Source organism: Clarias gariepinus, chromosome 11 (assembly GCF_024256425.1).
Source record: "Clarias gariepinus isolate MV-2021 ecotype Netherlands chromosome 11, CGAR_prim_01v2, whole genome shotgun sequence".
Classification (NCBI taxonomy): domain Eukaryota; kingdom Metazoa; phylum Chordata; class Actinopteri; order Siluriformes; family Clariidae; genus Clarias; species Clarias gariepinus.
In genome coordinates, this window is record NC_071110.1 from 12,052,146 (window position 1) to 12,071,164 (window position 19,019).

Sequence of the window (19,019 nt, forward strand, 5' to 3'; positions counted from 1 at the left end):
TAGAGAATTTTAGTGAATTGCAAATGCAGTGAAAATATTTGTGAAAATATGGTAAAGATGTAAATTGGTACACTTTTTGACAGAATTTTTAAAGTACTATAAAATGTTGCTATATGCACATTTAAAAAAAAATCTTTATACTAATCCATTGAAGCACATCTATGCAGTTGTGGCAAAAATTTTATTAACAGTAATTGTCTATAAAAATGTTATTTAAATTTGACAATTCAATCTCACCTGTCTTCACCATATTTGATTCCCAATACTGTAAATTATGGCTCCATGACTCCATAATACAGTACTATGCAGTATATAATTGTAGTGGTAAACGAGCTAAAATGCTTAATTGTAAAAAGGTAAAAAAAAAAATTGGATTATATTTGTATCTACTGTATATACACATACGTACATACACAAATGATTTGTAAAATGATTTCAATTAATTCACGGCAGAAATTCTAGTCTCTTTACTATACGATGATATTAAGCTCAGATGTCATAAACTGAGTACATAGTTCATCACACACCTACCTGCATGCCTCAGGGAGTGATTTTTTTTGAGGGCAGGTGTGTTACTTAAGCACAAGATGAAGCAGGTACAGTACAGTGAGTGTGCTTACCTATAGGAGTAGATGGGTTTGGGGTATTGTGGCTGAACTGAACCATCTCGGCCGGTTTGTGGAGAAAGGCTTTGGTAAGAATAGCGTGAGCTGAGTTCTAGTCCTCCTGATGAATACTCACCTGGAAACTGGAGGGAAAAAATGCTTTAAAATAAATTCCATGCTCTAAATGCCATGCAGTGACAGTTTAATAATCTGTGTGTTGGACAAGTCTGATAAAAGGTGCATTCACAGCTTGTAATACATTGTAATTTCTGCAAATAATTCTGAATCATGGATGAATCACTAAACTGTTTGCCCAGCTTTTCTACAAAACCGCACATTCTTTTCCTAAGATACTGTACACATGCTGAGCTGTCTTGTACTGCTTTTTTTGTATTCTGTTATGTAGAAGAACATCCTGCCAATGTTTTGATTGCAAGTATGAAACATTTCCAAACTATCCCTCAGTTATCAGACAAGGCATTTCTTGTTGACACATGTTAAAAGTTCAGCTGTGGGGCTGATATTGACTTTAGGTAAATAAAAATGTACTGGGAAAATAGAAATAGATACTGGATAAATGTCTTCATTGTCCTCCATAGTGCATGAAAGAATATCAGCAACTCTTACTGCATATAACACATGTACCTATACAAAACTCTGCCTGCGGAGACACAAAGAGACACCCAGTTTACCTGATGGTGCAGGGGACTGAGGGTGCTGTATGTACTACTGTGGGTAGACGAGGAATAACTAGGTGGACCCTCAGGCCTGTTCTGTATCCGATCAGTGCTCTCTTCAGCTCCCTGCCACGAAAAAAAAAAAAAAAGCCCACGAGTTAATTTGGCACAAAGATACAAAGTAATTCATTAATTTTAATATTGCCCTATAGTGGAGTTATCTGCAATCACATCTGCCTGTCTAACATTCCTGTACTCAAAGAAGTTTAGCCTCTGGCAACCGGGATCGTGGAATCTCTTAGAGATTTGTCAGGCTTTCCTTATATATACCGTACATATACCTTCTTAAAACCTACTCTATTTTTTTTAGCTTGTCCCTGGATTCTGGGTCATCACCGTTCATGCGTTTCTATTACAAGGTGTGCTGTGCTGATCCAATTCGGGGTGACTGTAGGTTAAATCTGAAATGCGAAATGTCAAAATAGTATCTAAGCTTGGTATTCTGACAAAAATTTTAATTCTGTTAACATTTTATATTGATGGCAATCAATTATAACATTAACACCACCACCAGGTGACTTAAATAACCTTCATTATCAATTATACACCAGTGAGGCAAAAATCGACCCAGCCTACAAACTTCCCAGATCCCAATCCGAGTTAAGCTTCCCAAACGATTTGTTTTTCTGGCTACAGTTTTTTGTGTCATTGTTTTAAAGGGAAGCAGTCAGCACTTTTTTTGGTTTCACTCAATTTCATTGCACTTGTGTAAATGACAATAAAGATTCTAATCTACATCTATTTGTATATATTCTATATCTGTGGTCATTTTCCTGGTTCCAGACGCCACAGCACGCCCCTAGAGGTCCTGTGCAGCCACGCCCTAGTGACACAAGAAAACCCAAAACCTAGGTGGTTTTAATGGTAATGGTTTTAATGGTATGGATAATACAATATGTGTATATTTATGTTCATAAGTTAATAAGGTTATAGGATAAAAGACCCTATAATACTATAATCTAAGAGACGTGTACATAATTTAAAATGTACTTACTTAATAACTTCCAACACTAGCTCATCAATAAATGATATAAGTCAGTACTTTTATCCTGATTGCACTCTAAGTTCTAAGAGTCACTTTTGAAAATCACCTGATGCCTTGCCTGATTTGCTGTCTTCTGTCTACTGGAGTTACAGATTGCCTTGACATGACTGACTTGACAAACCCTAAAGGCATTTCCTACTTATTACTGGGTAATAATATAATATTCCTTTTATTTCAATGAAAATAAATCTTGCCAAAAAAGTCCCATCTCCATTCCCTATAGAAAGTGTACGTGGAGCATACTCAAGATGTAAAATTACTGTATATACAGTGGTGTGAAAAACTATTTGCCCCCTTCCTGATTTCTTATTCTTTTGCATGTTTGTCACACTTAAATGTTTCTGATCATCAAACACTATTTAACTATTAGTCAAAGATAACAAAAGTAAACACAAAATGCAGTTTTTAAATGATGGTTTTTATTATTTAGGGAGAAAAAAAATCCAAACCTACATGGCCCTGTGTGAAAAAGTAATTGCCCCCTGAACCTAATAACTGGTTGGGCCACCCTTAGCAGCAATAACTGCAATCAAGCGTTTGCGATAACTTGCAACGAGTCTTTTACAGCGCTCTGGAGGAATTTTGAAGAATTGTTGTAATTCAGCTTTAGTTGAGGGTTTTTTAGCATGAACCGCCTTTTTAAGGTCATGCCACAACATCTCAATAGGATTCAGGTCAGGACTTTGACTAGGCCACCCCAAAGTCTTCATTTTGTTTTTCTTCAGCCATTTAGAGGTGGATTTGCTGATGTGTTTTGGGTCATTGTCCTGCTGCAGCACCCAAGATCGCTTCAGCTTGAGTTGACGAACAGATGGCCGGACATTCTCCTTCAGGATTTTTTGGTAGACGGTAGAATTCATGGTTCCATCTATCACAGCAAGCCTTCCAGGTCCTGAAGCAGCAAAACAACCCCAGACCATCACACTACCAGCACCATATTTTACTGTTGGTATGATGTTCTTTTTCTGAAATGCTGTGTTACTTTTACGCCAGATGTAACGGGACACGCACCTTCCAAAAAGTTCAACTTTTGTCTCGTCGGTCCACAAGGTATTTTCCCCAAAGTCTTGGCAATCATTAAGATGTTTTTTAGCAAAATTGATACAAGCCTTAATGTTCTTTTTGCTTAAAAGTGGTTTGCGCCTTGGAAATCTGCCATGCAGGCCGTTTTTGCCCAGTCTCTTTCTTATGGTGGAGTCGTGAACACTGACCTTAATTGAGGCAAGTGAGGCCTGCAGTTCTTTAGATGTTGTCCTGGGGTCTTTTGTGGCCTCTCGGATGAGTTGTCTCTGCGCTCTTGGGGTAATTTCGGTCGGCCGGCCACTCCTGGGAAGGTTCACCACTGTCCCATGTTTTTGTCATTTGTGGATAATGGCTCTCACTGTGGTTCGCTGAAGTCCCAAAGCTTTAGAAATGGCTTTATAACCTTTACCAGACTTATAGATCTCAACTTCTTTTGTTCTCATTTGTTCCTGAATTTCTTTGGATCTTGGCATGATGTCTAGCTTTTGAGGTGCTTTTGGTCTACTTCTCTGTGTCAGGTAGCTCCTATTTAAGTGATTTCTTAATTGAAACAGGTGTGGCAGTAATCAGGCCTGGGGGTGACTACAGAAATTAAACTCAGGTGTGATAAACCACAGTTAAGTTATTTTTTAACAAGGGGGGCAATCACTTTTTTACACAGGACCATGTAGGTTTGGATTTTTTTTTCTCCCTAAATAATAAAAACCATCATTTAAAAACTGCATTTTGTGTTCAATTATGTTATCTTTGACTAATAGTTAACGGTTTTTGTTTGACACACATGCAAAAGAATAAGAAATCAGGAAGGGGGCAAATAGTTTTTCACACCACTGTAGTATTCATTCTTTTTAGCCTCTTACCATAAACATAGAGGCCTGTACAGTGGTGCCGAGTGAAGTCCACCCATTCTCCTCTTGTAGGTCTGCAATATCAGTGTTGGTCTGAGTGAGGGACTCTGGTAGTTTACTCTCCCTGAGGCAGCAGTACAGCGACGCCCCTGTGACTGCTCCATCACTGTATTGCCTCCCGTAAGGGTGAAAGCGCTTGTCCTTGCTTGATTCAGACTCCAGGTCCACAAAGCTCCCATCTACACTGTGCCTTCTGAAGTGCTCTGCAGCTCCACTCTTCAGCCTGTAGAGGACGCTCTCTCTCTGAGAGCTGGTGATAGAGCCTTCTGCGCTGCTGGATTTCAGACACTAGACATGGCACAGCAAAAAATAAAAGTGTCTTCATACACATGATGTGATAACTTGTGAAGCTGTAATTGTTAATCCTAATTGTCATCGAGCACCTACGGAGTGTGTACCTATAAAGATCATCATAGGTGAGATCAATGAAAAGCATAAAAAAAACTTAAAACCAGCTTTTCTGTTTTTATTTCACATCTTAAAAAAAAAAACAATTCCAAAATAGACAGAAATCAAAGTTCCTATTAATCACTGAAAGGGCATCACCTGCTGTCCTAGATTCACTCTAAAAGACAGCATAAAAATGCAAAGATATGTATGGCCCCTTGATCTGATAATGATTACATTAAAGCATTTGATGTGATATATGAGCTGTCACATATTAATATAAATTAAATAAATCTGACAAGGTTAAAAGCAGGCATTGTGCCTCCAGGGCACCTTGTCCTTAGATGGTGCCTTGTGTTGAGGTTCATGGCTCCTTCACGCTATAGAGACATAAAGCATGTGCATACTCTTGCATGCAGCTGCCTGGCAGCACTAGAAGGCATAGAATCTCTATAGAAACAACTTAAATGAACTTGGTATCAAATCAGACATTTCTGACATATTTATTTATATGGAGAAAGTCAGACCTGTGACAGTGGCATTTGTACACTGGGTGATTCAAGCAGTGCAGCCTGAAGGCTTTTGGGTGGGCTGCTACTGACTCCAGGTGAGAAAGCTCCTGGATTTGTAGACATCTGTCCCCAACAAGATCAACCCTTTAGAAGCATTACATTGACAGAAGCATTACATTAGCAGAAGATCCACTCAGGACATTTAAAATGAATGCATTACAATGTTATAACTAATAGAAGGCACAGCTTATTCATACTATACCGAATGGTTGGGTAAGGAGCAAAATTATTTAACTCATATATAATTGACTTTTTTTTCCTAATATTAGCCAAAAGATATATCCACTTATGTCTATACCGCTAAGTGTAGAGTTATGGGGCCTGGAGCCTATTTCAGGTATCTAATGGCACAAGTCATGGTACAAAGTGGATGGCAATATAATATTTTTTTTAAAAAAGCTAAAATGCTGATTGTCAGGGAATACACCAAATATGCTGTGGAAAAAAAGTCATCATTTGAGGGTTATTTCAGCTGAAGCATTAACACTTTGGAGGAGCTCTGAGACCTGTAATAACCTGTAATATAGATCCATATAGAACCTTTAGCTACACTGACAAAGTATGTTAGCAGTTAGCAGCCAATAACATGATCGGTGGAGGTTAACTGTATCTACATCAATTTTTGTCCACTTTGTACAGTACAGTAGGTGTGTCATCTAGTGTTAGTAACATTACCAGTCAAGGCTTTAGTGGACTTGCTTAAGTGTCTTGCAAAATTGGTGTTATTTTATCATAAGTATAGTGTCACTAAAGAGCATATAGTGAGTAACTGTAATAGCTATAATAATAATAATAACAGTATTGATTGGAACAAATTCTATGGTGCTTAGATTTTAGTTTTTCTCATCCCAATCTTTGGATGATTCTTCTGACATTTCTCTGATTTTAAAATCTGCTAACATACTGTATAATCATGCACACACACTACAGGTTATTTGATTAGCCTAATCTGTATGTCTTTGAACTGTGAGAGGAAACCCACCAAACACAAGGAGAACATGCAGAGTCAATGCACACAGACCCAAGGCAGGAATTGAACCCGGATCCTGGAGGTGCAAGGCAACAGAGCTAACCACTAAGCCACCGTGCCATTTTACTAATAGAGGCATCCTGAATGGTTGGGGCCCTTTACATCCCAGTTTTTTTTTTTAGAAAAGAGTTCACAGACAACTTACAGTACACCGATCAGCCATTAGCATCACATGACAACAAGACATTAACCCTGTTTATTAGTTATATACCAGTAAACTAGTGATAGGATCACACACACACACACACACACACACACACAATGCAGCATAAATCACTGAAATAATATGTCATGCTGGCCATGATAGAAAGACACCAGAACACACAGTGCACCATAGCCCACTGCACGCAGGACCCGAAAGGCAAAGAGTCCAAGGCTGTTGACCCGGCTCACAAACTTTCAAGATCATAGTCTGATCAAACACCTATGGGATTTACCAGACAAACAAATTTAATCCACTGAGGCCCAACCCTTCAAACCACAGCTGGTCTTGTGGAGTCATGTTCCAAGGGGAATCCAAAATGTAGGTAGCTTTCATTAATGGTTTTAAGGTTACAGTATGGCAATGTCTTTGCATCTCCTTATAAAAAAATGAATTTAAACATCCTGTCACAAAATCCAAAGTCACAGCTCTGTCTAGGACATTCAAGGTGTTTTAACCCATGCAACCCAATTCATCATGGAGCTATGTTTGTGTCCAGGAGCAATGTCACCTTCTTAATGCGATCACATACTAAGACTTTCTACACAACAGTTTATGAAAGGTCGATATACAGTACAGTTTGTGTATGATAATCAGTTGTCTGCACGCTTTTGGCCATGCTGTGGAAGTGACCCACCTTTGGAGTTATGGCTAATAAAACACAATTTACTATAATTTGTGCATCAAATTTTACTTTATAAAATAAATAATGCAGAAATATGTGCACTAGAAAAGAAAAAAACTAATCAAGGTGCACAGAAACATGCATTCAATTGTGAAAAAGGCATGGAACATGTAGGATTAAATCTCAAGTCCAAAAACAAAATTTTATCATCACTTCATCAAAACAGAAACATATTTCTTTATTTTTAATCAATAGACCATGGCATTAGAGTTATTTCGAAATATATATTTAAAAATTATTATATAATTAAATTTGTTAGATTATTTAATTGTGTAAAGCTGCTTTGCGACAATGACAATTTTAAAAAGTGCTATAAAAAATTTATTGAATTGAACAGATAGATAGATAGATAGATAGATAGATAGATAGATAGATAGATAGATAGATAGATAGATAGATAGATAGATAGATAGATGTATTGTAAGTGTACTCTGTTGAACTACAAAAAAAGCTGACTGCGCCATTTACTTCCAGTAACCTACAGTACACTAGATGTGTTTTATCAGTTCAGACATAAAATTTGCTTAATTTTTAGCAAAATTTTTAAGTTGAGATTAAAATTTTAAAAATTTCACGAGATGCTTTCCAAGACTTTTGAGATGTTTTTGTGATGTTTTGTAAAAAATCTACATAAAAACGTGCAAAAGAACATAAAAATATATTTTCTACAAGTATGCGTTTTTTCTTTAGGTACTGATATGGGTACTTTAGATACCAATAAAGGGTTGAAGAAAGGCTGATGTTTTATTATAGGAGCAGAATACAGCCACAGTTCAGCTAAGCAATTTTTCCAACCTACAGGACTGTACAGTATAATATGCCACCAAATGCTTTCTACAAAAGAAAAATATCTAATACATTTTACATAATTACTTTTGTTAGATAAGTTAGTTGCATAAAAGTAGTTAGACAAGGAGTTCTCAAATGTGCATAAACTTTCCTAATATAAGTGATTTTGTTTTATCTCTTTAATTTTTTTCAAGCTTTTGGCTCTCATTTCATTTCAGTACCTGTATCTGAGCAGTTTCAGAGAAATGATTTAGTTTGTTTAGCCACACAATGAAAGCAGTAAACTAGGTGCAGATTGTGACAGATGATCAGTTCAGTGTATACCGGCTGAGGTGTTGGAACTGACGAGAGGGGAAATGAGGTTCCTGCAGAGGTTGTTACATAAAGAAAATAAAAAATTGTACCGCTAGGCATTTTCCAGCAGCATACCATTTATTTCCATTTATTAATTTGATCTACGTAGTTTAGTTTAATTTATTGTAAAGAAGGGTGGCTCAAGGCTTTTACACAATGCTGTTTACAATTTTGCTGTAATTTTATTGTCTCAGACTTGGACATGTCCAGAAGTAGCTTTCTTGGGTGTTCTGCCCACTTTCTTCATTGTGTAACTTCCTAACAGTCACAGAAATTCTTCTCAAGTACAGTATATGTGTCAGCATTTTCAACCAGGCTAACAGTGAAACTGTCAGCCTGCACTTCGCAAGAGGGAATATATATCTCTTATTTTAGATGTCTGATACCTGATCGCCGAACCAGTAAGACACGTGTCCACAGGTGAGTTACTGGAAACGCTGTCTCCGTTCACTTACGGTAACAGCCTGAGAGGGGAAAGAGACTCATTAAAATCACCAACAAACCATGAAGCATTAGTCACAGAACGGCAAATTTATCTGCAGAATGGAGATGAAGTGAAAGAGAGATGGGTGAGTTGGACTTCATGCGGAACACAGTGACAGTGTAACTGAGACCTGTAGAGGAAGCTGAGATGTCTTTATGCTTTATGTCCTTATCTGTGTGACTTGACTGAAAGCAGTTCAGTGTGCAGAAAGGAAAAGGCTGAGCAGACAAAATACTGTAGATCCTGCTTTAAATGATATCTGATCTGGTGTCTATTGAGATCATTTGCTTTAAATGTATTTATGCATCCTTGCATGTACAACTAGTTTAGTTTCGAGTTCAGTCTTTTACTCAAATGTAGTTTAGAAATAGAAAAAGATTTTGCCTATTTAAAAAATATTTGCAAATAGTATTTTTATCATTTCGCATGCCCATTTTCATCGTTTAGCTTGCTGAGCGTGCGGTAGGTTGCAGATCCTGTTATGTATCACTGCACACAGTTGGACTTTAACTACAGTGCAAAATAAATCAGAAAAAAAAAAGTATTTAACTTACTGATCTCTTGCTTGTTTCATGCATGTCAATGCAACATCCTGTAGAATGAGTTTCCCTACCCAGTTTTGACTGACATTTCAAATGGACTGTGTTTCTCCTTTTACATGTCATTCATCATGTCAATAGTGCTTTTCTTTTTTCTTTTTTTTTCATTTGCCCTCTCTGTACTTTGCACTGTTCAGGTTGCTTTTTAAACATTTCCTCTGATCTGCAATTCAGTAAGAGCAAATGTCAGCAGCATCAAAAAAAAGTGCTACACTGCTCTTCCTGCAGATCTGATTGTTCTGTGGTTCGTCTGTCACTATATACTAGTCAAATTATTCTTTCTGTGCTGGGTGATCGTTATATTTGACGTATCCTGAAAGGAGTACTTGACAAAACTATGTAAAAGAGCTATTCTTGGAATGTTTTCCACCGATACAGACAACACTGAATTGAACTTTGCTAACTGTTATATGAGTTGTGTACTAAAGCATGCGTAATAGACACAGCTGTACTTTACATTTATTATTTAGTATTCTTAAGCGGAGACGGATATCGTACTACCATGTAATTCTGCTGTAACGTAGTACTTCATAAATCTATATGACAGACAAGTAATGACTTCTTAACCATTAGGGATCTGTCACAAATCATTCATTACTTCTGTGCATCATTTGGCTTTAAAGGTGTCATTTTGTACACAGTAAAAAAAAAATAATAATCTCTAAAAAGAGGGAGTTAAAGTTCATAATTTAACAGGGTAGTGTTGACTGATTTATGATTTTATAGGGCAAAGCAAAGGAGGCCCTAGTTATTGCTGTTTTGCTGGCATGTCCTAGACATCTTGAGATCTTCGGGTTTTCCAAATTTTCTTGTACTTTTTTATTATGGTCATGTTACATTATGTACAAAAAGACAAACGCCATATCTGCTCACACACAAAGGGTTAAAAATGTAATATAAAACACTAGTGTGAAATGTACTTTAGGGTACTCTTTTTTGGGGTGTTAATTTTTTTATTATTATTAATTTGTGTGTTTTAAACAACTAATTTTTTATTGTATTTTTGTATTTATCTTTTATTGTAGCAAAAGTAAAACATGTATTTGTAATTCTTTAATTTAATTCAATCTAATTTAATTCAATTTAATATGAAGAAATAAGTGGTGACTCAGGTCTTTTACACAGTACTATATTTTGCTCTGATTTGTCTGATAACCACTTCATTTAATATTGATATACTGTAATAATTTTCTTATAATAAACCCCTCAATTCTATATGATAGATGATGTTTAAAATCAAACCTTATAATACACAACCTTTTGTGGACATTTGTACATTTATCTTATATCAATTCACAGTGACTTGATGATTTGTCACGTTACTGGAATGCTCCAGTCTACGTTCTACACATGCATCTACTTGCAAACACACACACACACCTGTGACAAGTGCTCTAAAAGAATTACCAATAGAGTAATACCAACATAATGTTGAAAAATAAATGCATAGTATGCTATTGAAAATGCATCCTTAATTAAATAATATTTCAAATGTACTGTAGTTTTTGCGTTGCATTTGCTTATTTATAATATATGTATTATAATAACAATAATGAACATGAAGGTAACATATCCCATAATTAATTTTAAGTATAAATAAGTTGTCCTTAAGTCATTTTTTGTGTAATTCCAGTGCCTCACTAACAAAAATCTATACTCTATCAGCAGGTTGCACCAGCTACAGCTACAGCACCAGTAGGACTGCCCTTTCTGTGCCCTTCTGCATGGCATGATGTTGTATCGTTATAACCTAACGTTTTTTTTTAAGGAAGCAGACAAAGATGACTGCAAGAAAATACAGAAAAATAATAAAATATTCTACTTGACAATACTTCTGGCACATTCTGCATGACATTTCGTTATGTTTTACCATGAAAAGAAAAATCAGAAGTACACAGTCAGTGCTGATATGATTTACCTTATACCCAGTGAATGCCCTCCTCGGATCTTGTTCCATTCAGATTTTCGCACCCTTTATCCCATAATAAGTATATCATTCAGAAGCACACCCTCAAACATGAACGCCCCCTTCGAGCTGCTCAGGAAGGGTTCTTGAACTGTCCGTCTTTTCCCTCTCGTCTTTAACTCTCTACTCGATCTCTAACAGGGCCAAATGATGAAGTTTCAGGTGAAAAAAGTGTTAACAGATATCTCTCCCTCTGGCTCAGAGCCAAACTACAGGAGCCACACAGCCATGGGAGAGAGAGACTTGCTGCAACAGGTTTCCCAAACACACACACACACACACACACACACACACAGAAACACACACATGCTGCTTAGGAACATAGGACTCATTCTTTCTCTTTCTCTGGATTTTTAAGTATGACATCTGATACAGCTTTAATCATAATCCTATTACTGTACCTATCAGGCCCTTTGCCCAACAGCCCCTACGTTTACAACTTTAAACCTCCACATCTTCCTCTGATACTCTTGATCTGAAAAGTTGACTGCTTACTGCATGGTACATTTCGGCACAAGGACTTCACCCAGGTGGAGATAAGCCTGAAAGGCATGTTGCTATATTGTCATGGCTGATGCCAACAATGACACAATAGATACTTTGTGGAAAAAAAAAAAGAATAAAAAAAAAGTCATGACTGCCAAATTTCTCTCAGTGTAAACATCTTTCTTTGGATGAACTTTATGCTGCTGCTGAAAGTGTTAGTGTAAACATCTAAAATATACAAAGAAGATAAACATACTACTAAAGCAGTTAAAAAACTTCCAACAAAACCCATGATGCGGTTCTATGATCCTCAACCAATGATCACTTAAAACATTGTACCATGCAGCTACTGATCATTCCTTGGAAGAAAAAACTTCTCAGAAGTTAAAGAACTTGAAATAACATATCCTCAGAATGCTGAAAGGGTACAGATTGTGGCACATATTTTGGCATGATAGAGCCTGAGTACACAGCTGCCAGTCTTTGCGTGCTCTCCGATAAAGCTGGTGAACTTGGGCAACACTCACAGATCTCTCATTGTCAAAAACTTCACCGCAACATGTTGAACATTCCAGTTGGACACATACATTGACAATTTTACAACTAAGTGGTTTAAAGGCAGTAAATGAACACAGAGTTCTTTCCTATTATGTTTGAACACCTGCCATTTAGTAAAGTGTTTTGACAGAAACAAATAGCTTGGTGTTTCTCTGACTTAAGATCCAGAATAAGAAACAGAATACAAACTGTCAGCTTGATTAAGGAAAGTCTCAGCAGTCAGGTTCAATGCTGATTTATAGTTTCATGAATCATAAAACCACCCCGGCAGCTGGATTTATGAACTTGGTGATTCACTTTCAGCTCAAGGTAAAAGCAATAAAATTATGCATTTTCCAGTAGAAGTCCAAACAGCTGCCAGGGTGTGGCGTAACACTCCTGCATGAATGAATAAAGCCACTCCCACAAAAGTGGCCACGCCAAAGACAACCACATCGGTTAATCTGATACTATTAAGCACTCAAAAGGAAATAAAACAAAATATTATAAGCAATTTTATATCTTTAAAATGAGTTGCGCCAGTTATTCTATTTGTTAAAAATCAAGGACCTGCATTTGTATTAAATAGAAAAATTAATCCACAGTTTTTATATACCTATAACTAAAACTTCTTGAATTCTCCAGATATATGCCCATGACACCTAACAATATGTCCTTACAATATAAAAGATCATATGAGCTATACATATACACAGTTCTTAAAGCTGACCAGAGGTAACAATTAGACAGAACCACGCGGGTAAACCACTGTATCTTACAGTGCATTATTGTATATATTTGCAAATGTTAGATTAGATTAGATTAGATTAGATTAGATTAGATTAGATTAGATTAGATTAGATAGATTTCATTGGTTTTGTACTTTTTACAACAACGATAAAGTTGTGTATATATACAGTAAACAGTACAGTGTGTATATATACATACACCACACTACCGTTCAAAAGTTTGGGGTCACTTGCAAATTTCTTTGTTTTTGTTTAGTGATTTATTTTCTACATTCTACAACAATACTGGGGATTTCAAAACTATAAAATAATAGGTAATTACATAACAACAACAACAGTAAGTTGTAATTTTAAGACACAGAGGTCAGCCTTTCTGTAATACATTTAGGCATTTGGCAGACACTCTTATCCAGAGCGACTTACATTATTTTTTATCTCATTATACATCTGAGCAGTTGAGGGTTAAGGGCCTTGCTCAAGGGACCAACAGTGGCAACTTGGTGGTTGTAAACCTGGGATCTTCCGAACCGTAGTCCAATGCCTTATCTACTGAGCTACCCTGGCTCTAAAAAAAAAAGTAATAATTCTTGCAAGAACAGTATTGTCAAGTCCATTTGCAAAATCCGTCAAACACCATAATGAAACTGGCTCTCATGAAGGCCATCTCAGGAGGGTGAGACCAAAACCTACCTCTGCCGCAGACGAGAAGTTCATTTAGAGTTATTAGCCTGAAAAATGTCCAATTAACAGCACCTCAGATTAGAGGCGTTAAGAAGTCTTTACAGAGCATAAGTAGCAGACACATCTCACCATTAACTGGTTAAAGAAGATTAATGCATTTTTTTGGATGCCTTCAGCATTCCTTTACAATTTAGAAAGAAAAAAAAATCAGAAACGATCATAGAGTCACGAGTTATAAAGTGACCCCAAACTTTTAAACAGTAGTGTGTGTGTGTGTGTGTATATATATATATATATATATATATATATATATATATATATATATATACACACACACACATATATATATATATATATATAGAGAGAGAGAGAGAGAGAGAGATATTGTATACTGTTTACTGTATATATACTGTATATATACTGTATATATACTGTATATATACTGCAATCCATGGTCATTCCTGATTTTTATTTATTTCTGTAGTGTAAAGCAGTGTTGACAATATCTGCAGTAGAGATAAGTTTTCATCTTGCTTTCCTGCCATGGTCTACATGAGATTCAGTTTCATCATGCTGCTTGATGGGTTTTGCAAATACTGTTCTTGGAAGAACTATCCCAGAAAGGCAGACCTCCATGTCTTTAAATAACAACCGCCTGTTGTTGTTGTTGTTGTTGTTGTTGTTGTTGTTGTCGTTGTTGTTGTGGTTACATAATTACCTAAATCCATTATTTTATAGATTTGAAATTCCAAGTATTGTTGTAGAATGTAAAAAAATTAATCACTAATCAAAAACAAAGAAATTTGCAAGTGACCCCAAACTTTTGAGTGGTATATATATACCAACCACTTTCATGGCACAGATTGCCTTCATGGATGGACACAAAACTTAGTTTAAGGTGTTAGCTATCATACTAAATTGGTCCAATATTAATTTAACTGGCTACGGTTTCATTAAAATATAATCCATAAATTAGTTCTGATTATGCAGTGAAGTGCTTTGCATATTACTTAAGACCTGATTACACTATGATCATCAGCTAATCACCTAAATACAGTTGCAGAGTTTCTTGCTCTGTATTTCTTTAACCGGTTTGGTGAAAACAGAGCACTGTGTGAGGAGCAGCTTTATCAGTGGTGCACTCATGTCAATGACCTCACTTTAGCTGTAGTTTATCATGATGACACCTTTTCTATTTACTTTAAGCAGCATGTTATTGCTGCACATGAGGAATGACTTTGACCTCAGGGTCTTTAGTCAGTCATTATTTGTTTACCAAGACTGGCTTAATGTATAACAGAGAATACTCACATCTCCATGAGGCCAAAATGAGGCCACAATAGAGGATAATGATTTAGGACAGTAATTATTAAACGTTTAAAACCTTTTGCATTTTTAGGCACAGCAGCATTGCTTAGGCATTTATTACATTACATTTCAGTAAATAGACATATAGCCACATAGGGTCCAAGAGCCACTGGATTTAAGTCTCTATTAGGAAAATTCCTGCCACCAGATGTAAGAGTGGAATGTAATTTTGTTTCATTTGATCTAATATTTACATTAATAACTGTATATTTATAAGCTAGTACAACTCACTTATCTGTAGTTCACTCACGTGCACAGAGTTTGCAAACTCAAAAATTGTCCACAAGGGGGTCCTAATACCACGTGTATTTTTGTGTATGGCTCGTAGACAAAACCAACAGGTAAATCAACAGATACCATTATTCACACCCATCCCAGTTTGTGTACTTAGACATGTGTAAAATCAATAATGCAATCTTGATGGTCCAAAGGATAACTACATATAATACATTAAAAATTCAGTACAAACGTAAAATGTTTACAAATACATTTAAAACCACAAATTAAATACAAGTAATTTAGATTTTCTACAGTGTGCCCTGTAATGTACTAGCATCTCATCAAGGGTGTATTTCCCCCTCAGCCCAGGTGGAATAAACTCCAGGTTCACTGAGACCCTGATCAGGATAAAGCACTTACTACTTTTTTTTTACATTTACTACTACGTTTTAACTTTAAAGCACTTTTTGTAAGTCGCTCTGGATAAGAGCGTCTGCCAAATGCCTATCCTGCCACAATGTAATGGCCACTCTTCTGCCCCTTTCCAAAGTCTAAAACTACAGTATACATTTTTCTTGGGTTGAATTTGGAGAGGAAAAAAAGGGAGGGGAGAAATCTGGAGTGAAGTAGTAAGACTTACTGCATTGCAATATAAATTATAATATTAAAGTCTTTGAAAGTAAATGGAATAGCTATGATCAGTCAAGTGTTACAGACAAAAGGTGATAAATAATACAAAACTTCAAAAAAATCTAATACATATGTAAACATAATTACAGTAAACTATTTTTGCTTGATTTTATTTTGTGGCTCAAAAGAGCCAATGCAGCATGACATATTTCCCTTCTTCTCTTCGCTTTTTCTTGGTGCTCTACTGGAGCACCAGTTTATCAGTTTCTCTTCCTAGATGGCGAGTGTGTGTAAACAAAGAAGGCATGTACTCTGGCGACAAGGGGTCATCACTCTCGGAGCGTGAAAAAAAAACATTTAATGTGTGATTTATTATTCATTCATTATTTATTCATCTTCTATAACCACTTATCCTGTACAGGATCATGGGGGCCTGGAGCCTATCCCAGGAGACTCTGGGCATGAGACGGGGTACATCCTGAATGGAATGCCAATCCATTGCAGGGCACACATACACTTACACTGTGGGAAGAAACTGGAGTACCCAGAGGAAACCCACCAAACATGGGAAGAATATGCAAACTTCATACACACAGACCCAAGGGGGGAATCAAACCACGACCCCGGAGGTGCAAAGTGACAGTGCTAACTACTAAGCCCTATCTACTCTTACCTAGACCTAACCATATCTAGTCAAAGTCAAAAAAGTCTGAAGTTTAGACCCGTGTACCTGATATAAACTGTGCGCTACAAAAGCATGTGTATTTTATTAACTCTGGTTCTCTCATTTAATGGCAGCGATCCTTTTCATTGGAATGCAATAAAGAGACACCTAGGATTTTTCATCCCGCCAATTTTCAAAGTTCCCCGCACAGAAAGTTTCTTACATGACCAGTTTTAGGCTTAAATCATATTCTAGTCTCTTCCGCGTTCAGTGGCAAAATGGCGTAATAACAAAACTCACATGACAAGTTCTTCTTCTTGTTCTTTTCAAAGTGTTTAATGGAAGATTATGCATAATTTGAAGCACTACCATCACCTACAATATATTTATGTTTAGTAAGTTTTGCCTCTGTTTCAATTCTAGAATACAGTAAATACCAAAAAGTCAGAGCGTGAGTCAAAAATTATTTGCACTCCAGTTCCATTAAAGCTTCTGTCAGGCACACTGTCTTATCAGTGCTTTCCGGTCAGGGCTGCTGTCTCCCCGGTCACTGCTGTGTAGGTCTGAACATGTTACATCAGTTTATTTGTAACTATGGTGCAAGCAAAATTGGATGCGCCACTTGTGATCTTGTTATTTACATAAAAGAAGAGCAGCATGCTGTGATTTTTTTTGTGTGGTCTGAGGGTGCAGTTATTTATTGAAGACATTGTGCGCAGTATGGAGAAAGTAGTATGTTGACGAGAAGAAGTGTATATGAATGGATAGAGAAGTTCAAAGAGGGTCGCACAAGTGTTAGCCATTAAGAAGGAGCCGGAAGCCCATCCACATCGATGGCTGATAACTGCTTTACATCCTCCCTATAGTTCTAATATTGCTTTATCAGATGTTACCCGTTTGGTTCCCTAAAAACAGCCCTACAAGGATGAAGATTCACTTCTGATGATCTTTTTTTAAATAAGGTAATACACAAGCTTGCTGACAGTTGGCCTTAGTGTATAAAAAAAAAAAGGTATTTATCTTTTCTAAAAGTTAATTTCATAGCAAGAGTGTGGATACATTTTGACTCGCTGTCATGTTAAAAAAAATCTTAAGAAGAAATTGTTACTTTCTTTACATTTTAAAGAGATAAAAGGTCAAAAGGTAGCAACATAATTTTAATTTACTCTTTATTTACTTTAGGGCAGTGGTGGCTCAGTCAGTTAAGGCTGTGGGTTACTGGGTTACTGATCGGAAGATCGGGGTTCGAGCCCCAGCATCGCCAAGTTGCCACTGTTGAGCCCTTGAGTAAAGCCCTTAATCCTATCTGCTCCAGGGGTGCTGTAAGCTGACTTACCCTGTACTCTGACCCCAGTTTCCTATTCGGGATATGTGAAGAAGGAATTTCACTGTGCTGTTAAAAAGTACATGTGAGAAATAATTGAATATTCTTCTTCTATTCATGGAAAAGTATTTTTTCTTTTTTTATTATAAATTTTATTATATAGAGGTTCAGGGACCCTACATTTCTCACATAACCCACCTGGCTGTTTACCCATTAGGTCAAACCATGATTCAACCCATAATGGTCCAGTCTAAAACAAGTTAAAATAAGATGACTAGATGAAATCTGTTCCCATGTCTCTTCTTAACTCAAGATTGTATAGAGAATTCCTTTGTATACCCTTTGACTCTCTTTCAGATTGGTGACACTAGTCATATGTCTTTGAACTGCAGGATGAAACCAGAGTACTCAGAGTACTGGAACTGATTCAAACCCTCAACCCTGGAGGTGTGAGGTGACAGCCCTAACCTTAAAAAACCAAACCCATGCAAACATGGAGAGAGTTTGAGAAATCCCACAAAGACAGCTCACTGAACCTTAGTGGGTGATGGGAACACTACACTCTGAGCAGCCTTGCTGCCGTGTTTAAGTTTAAATTTTATCACATTATATTTTGAGTGGCACGGTGGCTTAAAGGTTAGCACTGTCATCTTACACCTCACTGGTCCGGGTTCGATTCCTGCGGATCTGTGTGTAGAGTTTGCATGTTCTCCCCGTGCATAGTTGGTTTTCTCTGGGTAGTTCAGTTTCCTCCCACAGTCCAAAGACATGCAGATTAAAGTTAATTCCCAAATTGCCCATAGTGTGTGAATGATAGTGTGTGCCCTAAGATGGATTGGTTCCCCATCCAGGGCGTATCCTGCCTCGCCTCTTGGGATAGGCTCCATGATTTCTGTGACCATGTGTACAAAATAGAGCAGTATAGACAAAAAGTGTGTGCGTGATATTATTATATTTGGTATAGATTAACATTAT

At 36.8% G+C, this 19,019-nt stretch overlaps 1 protein-coding gene across 1 annotated transcript in view; it reads right to left on the reverse strand.

Annotated features, from left to right (window-relative positions):
* Positions 1-11,741, reverse strand: part of foxn1 (forkhead box N1) — a 17,899-nt gene extending 6,158 nt beyond the window's left edge. Inside the window, exons 1-6 of the mRNA XM_053507626.1 lie at positions 11,339-11,741; positions 8,724-8,801; positions 5,233-5,361; positions 4,271-4,606; positions 1,298-1,408; positions 621-748 (exon numbers count right to left, since the gene is read on the reverse strand). Coding sequence (XP_053363601.1) covers positions 621-748; positions 1,298-1,408; positions 4,271-4,606; positions 5,233-5,340 — 683 coding nt within the window. The 5' untranslated portion in view covers positions 5,341-5,361; positions 8,724-8,801; positions 11,339-11,741. The remainder of the gene's footprint in view (positions 1-620; positions 749-1,297; positions 1,409-4,270; positions 4,607-5,232; positions 5,362-8,723; positions 8,802-11,338) is intronic.
* Positions 11,742-19,019: the final 7,278 nt, after the last annotated feature.